The 6,067-nt window shown below is 44.5% G+C and overlaps 1 protein-coding gene across 1 annotated transcript in view; it reads left to right on the top strand.

The window, feature by feature from the left end:
• The first annotated feature begins 665 nt into the window (after positions 1 to 665).
• CDS2 (CDP-diacylglycerol synthase 2) overlaps positions 666 to 6,067 on the top strand; it is a 57,002-nt gene continuing 51,600 nt past the window's right edge. Inside the window, exon 1 of the mRNA XM_027559424.1 lies at positions 666 to 1,020. Within this exon, the coding sequence (XP_027415225.1) occupies positions 964 to 1,020 (57 nt within the window). The 5' untranslated portion in view covers positions 666 to 963. The remainder of the gene's footprint in view (positions 1,021 to 6,067) is intronic.

Genomic DNA, 6,067 nt, shown 5'->3' with positions numbered 1-6,067 from the left:
AGAGGGGATCCGGCTGTGAACAAAGTAGGCAGCGTTCCTCCCCACCTAAAAGGTCTTTCAGTAGTTCAGAAGGCAGAAAAGAAATCTGAATAAACGTGGAAAACCCTAACTGTAAAATGAAAATCATATCCACTTCCAAGTGTTGTGCAGTTTAAATGAGACAGATTACATAGTTCAGTGCCCAGCACATAAAATAAACCAGACGATACAGACTGAAGTTTGACTCTCACTTCCTTATCAGTAATCTCCTGCTTTTACACTGGTGGGCTCCCCAGACCTTTCCGCTCAGGGCCTAATAAGCGGATACTTATCCGTGTGAGGCAAAGTACTGACTAGGCAAGCTGGAGACTGGGGAAAGTGAAAAAAAGTGAAGTCGCTCAGTCGTGTCCGACTCTTTGCGACCCCATGGACTGTAGCCTACCAGGCTCCTAAATCCATGGGATTTTCCAGGCAAGAATACTGGAGTGGGTTGCCATTATCCCTGGCAAGTTGTTAACCTCTAAGACCCTGGGCGCCAGTCCTCGAGTTCCCATTGGCTAGTCTCCTTCCAAAACGCACGCCTTTTCCCGCCCCCTCAGGCTACTATCTAATAACGCACGCCTCTCCACTACTTTCACTTGCCCCGCCTCCGCCCCGCCTCCCTAACGGGTTCGCGCCATTGGTGGATCTCCCGGCCCGTGATGGCGATGGTGCGCCTGCGCCCTCCCTCCGGGCCTTTACCAGAAAAGGAGCCAGCAGGCAGAGGCTGGAGAAGGCTGGTCAAGCTCCGCCCGGGTGAAAGGGCGGCGGCTGAGCCGGGCGGGGCCGAGTTCCAGGGCTGGCGGCTGGGCTGCGGTGGGGCAAGCAAGGCGCTGCGTAGCTGCGCTCTGCTTTGGCAACTCGGGGCTGGCCGAGCAGAGTCCGCGCGCCGGCCCCGGCGTCTGCGCTACGCGGCAGCGGCTACTAAGCGCTGGTGTCTCCAGCATGACGGAGCTGAGGCAGAGGGTGGCCCGCGAGCCGGAAGCTCCGCCCGAGGACAAGGTAGCGGCGGCACCGGGTGGGCGCGGCCGCGGAAGCGGCGTCCCCCATAAGCCCGTGGGGGGCGCGCAGAGAGGGGTCGTCTCGCCTTTTGACTCTGGCGCGGCCGCCGGCAGCATCGGGCCTCACTAGGGCGGACGGTCCTTGGATGCGGGTTCCCGCGGACCTCGCGGCAGGGTTCAGCAGGTCGAGGTCCCGAGGACACGGGTCTGGGGTCCGGCTGGGGTTGGTATCTCCGCGGCGCAGGAAGGAAAACGCGGGAGGTTGCGCACGTCCGCCTGCCTCGCAGGGCTGATTGGGACGGGGGGGTCCCATTCTAGTCCACCTCCCCAGGCGTTCCCGGGTGTGAAGACGTCGAAACCCCGCAAAGATTCCTCAGACAGTGACTTAGCCTCTCCGATCTCCCGTTATTTGTTGAGGGGTGAGGGTGTATCAAGACAAGGCCATGAGATTTGCCTGTTAGGAGATTTAAACCCCTTCTCGAAAGTTAAATCTGTAGGCTTTAAGCAGAGAAGTCATGCAGTCATTAGGTGTTGAAAGGTATCTTCCCCAAAGATGGACTTGTTTCCTGCTTCAGATGTGGGCTTTGTTGGGGTAAGAGGAGGGTAGAACAGAGGCCATCTTGCGGGGGTGAGGGATGAGGTGAGCAGACTTCTTTGGTTGAAGTGAAAGGTCTTTGTAGGGAAGGTGAGGAGTGGCCTTGTTACTGTGGACACTAAGTGACAGCACGAACTTCGTGGTAGTATTTCAAGCCTGGAGTTTGTCGTGGTCAGGAGCAGGAGCAGTGTTATTTGGTGGATTGATGACAGTGATGTGTAAACCGGACTCAGGGAGCCTGGACCAGAATGAAAGAGAGTGTCTGACTCGCGGGTTGCCAATTGGTGACCTGCAGTTGTTTTCTTTGGTCCCTGTATTGCTTTAAAAAAAACCAGAATATTTCTCCCAACCACTTGAATTTATTGCCTATTTTGGATCATTGGAAGATCTGCCATCATATTCCCAGCTGATTAATGTTTGGCTGGAACTGAGGTTGGTGATGGACAGGGAGGCCTGGCGTGCTGCGATTCATGGGGTCGCAAAGAGTCGGACACGACTGAGCGACTGAACTGAACTGAACTGAGGAATAGCTGCTCCCACCAATCCCTATTGCCCCTACAGCAGACCCTCAATACCCATTTATGTAGCTTTCCATTTTAGAAAACTGGAGGAAAGGAACGTTAGGGAGCTATCAGGAAGGAAAAAGCCAAGATTTGGTGTCAGGGTGTCAACAGCAGTTATACTAGAAGGGTGAAAGATAATAGAATTTGATTTCTAGAATATGTTTTGGAGAAAAATTTGGTTGCAAGTTGAGGAGTCGCATACAGAGACAAGGTACTTTGAAGTTTCTAATCTTCCCATTAAATACCTTAGTTTGGCCTGGAAGAGCTCTGTTGCCACCATGCATTTGCCTTTTGGGAAGTTACAGATGTTTTGAGGCTATATAACCCTGAATAGGGTGAGAGATCAGTCTTGACGTTAATGGGACTTTGTGGTTTTAGGTGTGAAAAGAGCAGTCAAAAAAGAAAGAGTGATACCTAGTGGGCTGTATGTTAAAAAGCTACTTGTAAGAATTAGACTTAATGGTAAAAACAAGCAAACCCACATGCCCCCAAAACCATGAGGTTATGAGGTAAAACAAAATTTCTACCCTCCCCATCCAACTGCTTGGATCCATTTGAGGTTCACTGAATGCTTGTTGCTCCACAAACAGTCCATTAGCTCAGAACAAGGCAGTTGCGCCATTGCCAATATTTCTGGATTACCTTGCATGGGATTTTTAATAATAAAGATTCCTTTTAAAAACTGTGAAATGCTTTATTTGTCTTTGATGAATGTATGCTGTGCTTAGTCACTCTTTGCAACCCCGTGGACTGTAGCCTGCCAGACTCTACTATCCATGGGGATTCTGCAGGCAAGCATACTGGAGTGGGTTGCCATGCCCTCCTCCAGGGGATCTTCCAAACCCAGGGATCAAACCGAGGTCTCCCGCCTTGCAGGTGGATTCACTGCCATCTGAGCCATCACATGAATGTATATAAAGTATTAAAATTAGGTTTATTTTATTTTATAGTTTGTAAAACTTACTTCCATGATTCTGACTTTGCTGATATTCTTGGGTTAAAATTTAAGAAAATCAAAAATAGTAAAACAAGGGTATCTTTTAAGGGAAATAAATGGAAAAATTCCAGCTTTCTTATTTCATAGTACAATTCAGAAAACAGTGTCAGGTCAGTTCACTAAAAGAACTGAAACAAATTTGAAAGATTTAGGAAAAAGTGCTACAGTTGCCTAACTGGTGTGACAAAATATAAATAAACAGTCATTTCAAAATAATCTGGGGAATGTGTTTATTATTACAAAAGTCAGAATGTATTATATTTAGCATCCTAGGATGGAATTGTCAAGCCAGTTGCTAATAAAGGAAATTTTTCCTCTGGGAACCGTGCTTATAATTTTAAAGTCCCAAAGCACAGTATTGTTGCCAAACCAAGAAACTTGGTATTTAAGGTTTGGAAATGATCTTCCTCCCATCGTTCCATGTTTTTCCATTGGAGCTTAGGAAAGGAGAGAATGGAACTTGGGCCAAAACATGGGCATCTTAAAATTTATGATTGGGTTGGCATTTCAGGAGACTTTGTTTTGGAGGTTAGAAGGAAGGATGTGGAGTTTTCTACTACTGTCCTTAGGTGCTAGAGTGCTGTTTAAACTAGAGCTTTACTCATTCAAGGCTTTCTTTCTAGATCAGTGAAACCGGTATAAAGATGACATAAAGGCATCATTTAGAAAGGGGAGTTTAGATTTTAACTGAAGATTGTGGTTTTAAGAGCAGGGGCATAACAGTCAGCTAGAGCTATCATCAGCCTGGACAGTGCCACTTAGCAGCTGTGTATGTGTGTGTGTGATGTCACTCAGTCCATGTCACTTGGACGTGTCCAACTCTTTGCCACCCCATGGACGGTAGCCTGCGAGGCTCCTCTGTCAATGGAACTTTCCAGGCAAGAATACTGGAGTGGGTTGCCATTTACCTACTCCATACCAGCTGTGTAACTTTGAGCAAATCACTTAACTTGCATAAAAGCCTCAGCTTGTCCATCTCTAAAATGAGGGGTGATAAAAAGTAGCATGTGCTTCAGAAGATACTCATGTGGATTAAATGAGTATGCATGTTACATATGTAGAGCAGAAATTGTCACATTGTACTGTGTTAAGCTATTGTTTCTGGTTGAAATGTAGTTTTACAGGAAAAACTAATATTCACCTTCTACTCTTGGAAGATGATTAAATATTTCAAGTTATAAGTGTTCAGAGTAGTCTTTTCATATTTATCACCTGATTAAATATTTCAAGTTATAAGTGTTCAGAGTAGTCTTTTCATATTTATCACCTTTTAAAGAAAATTTTATAGACAGAGCTTGGCGTTCTATGTCCCAGCTTTTCAGTTCATTTTCTTACTGAATTTTTCAGTGGTCAGAATCACAGTCGGACTTGAGCTGTAGAAGGAATATTGCTACATGCAATTGTCTTTCCCTAAAAGCTTTTTCCGGAGAAGGCAGTGGCACCCCACTCCAGTACTCTTGCCTGGAAAATCCTATGGACGGAGGAGCCTGGTAGGCTGCAGTCCGTGGGGTCGATAAGAGTCAGACACAACTGAGCCACTTCATTTTCACTTTTCACTTTCATGCATTGGAGAAGGAAATGGCAACCCACTCCAGTGTTCTTGCCTGGAGAATCCCAGGGACGGGGGAGCCTGATGGGCTGCCGTCTATGCGGTCGCACAGAGTCGAACACGACTGAAGCGACTTAGCAGCAGCAATAGCTTTTTCAGACCTCCCTCATGGCTCAGCTGGTAAAGAATCTGCCTGCAATTTGGGAGACCTGGGTTCGATCCCTGGGTTGGGAATATCTCCTGGAGAAGGGAAAGGCTACCCATTCCAGTATTCTGGCCTGGAGAATTTCACGGACTGTATAGTCCATGGGGTTGCAAAGAGTTGGACATGACTGAAAGACTTTCACTTTCATAGCATATTTTAGAATAGTGGTAAATAATTAAACATAGTTTTCTGTTAGACTTTAAAAGTGAACTACTGAAATAAAATCTTATTTTCAGAGCTCTGACTACTTCAGATGCAGGAGAAATGCTTTATTCTTTCAGTCTTTTTTTTTTTTTTTAACACTGAGAAATAATTTAGGTTTTGAATAATCAGTAAACCTTAACTATGGCTCCCAGACTTAAATAGAAAAGATGAAAGATTAGTTTGTCATTTGACCCAGTATTTTAAGTTGCTGATCAAACAGTATAATTTTATTTTAAAAACTCAGTTATTTTCCAACTTACAGCTACTTAAAATTAGTTTTTTTCAAAAAACATTTTGTTTAAAATGTTTGGTGTAAATTTATGTGGTATTTCATTAGCCTTTAACATTTTAAAAAATATTAAATTGCTCTTATTAGATGTTAGAACTAGAAGGGATTTTAGGGCTAGTTATTTTATAGCAGAGTAGCCCAGAGAGGTTGTTACTTGCTCAATGTCACACAGCTAGTTAGATGCAGAGTTGTTAATAGAATGAAGGTTTTCTGATTCCTTTTTACTCATTATGTTGCATAATGTTGCCTTTTAGGATACAGACTTAATTTACAAACTTTAAAAGTTTCTGCGTTGGTTGACTTTGATTTAAAAAAAGCCCAAATATCTCCTATTTTTTCACGAAAATAGCAAAATCTTTCAAAATGCCAAATATATATATGTATATGTATGTATGTACGTATATAAACGTGTGTGTGTATTCCTGAGTGAACGTTGAAACTCTGAGAAAACTTTTTTTTATAGAAAAAGTTGATTAGGTCCTGTTTTCCTGGTTATTGGAAAAGTGGTGATTTATATATTTTAAATTCACCCCTGGGAGCAGCCACTCGGGTATCCTTGAAAGGAACTCCTAGAAGTTGTTGTCTCCTCACTCTGAGCTTCATGGGAAGCTACTGAGAATAAATGCTTTCTGGTTGATGGCTCTTA

This window comes from Bos indicus x Bos taurus, chromosome 13 (assembly GCF_003369695.1).
Source record: "Bos indicus x Bos taurus breed Angus x Brahman F1 hybrid chromosome 13, Bos_hybrid_MaternalHap_v2.0, whole genome shotgun sequence".
NCBI lineage: Eukaryota > Metazoa > Chordata > Mammalia > Artiodactyla > Bovidae > Bos > Bos indicus x Bos taurus.
This window is presented reverse-complemented; position numbering and strand designations above follow the sequence as displayed.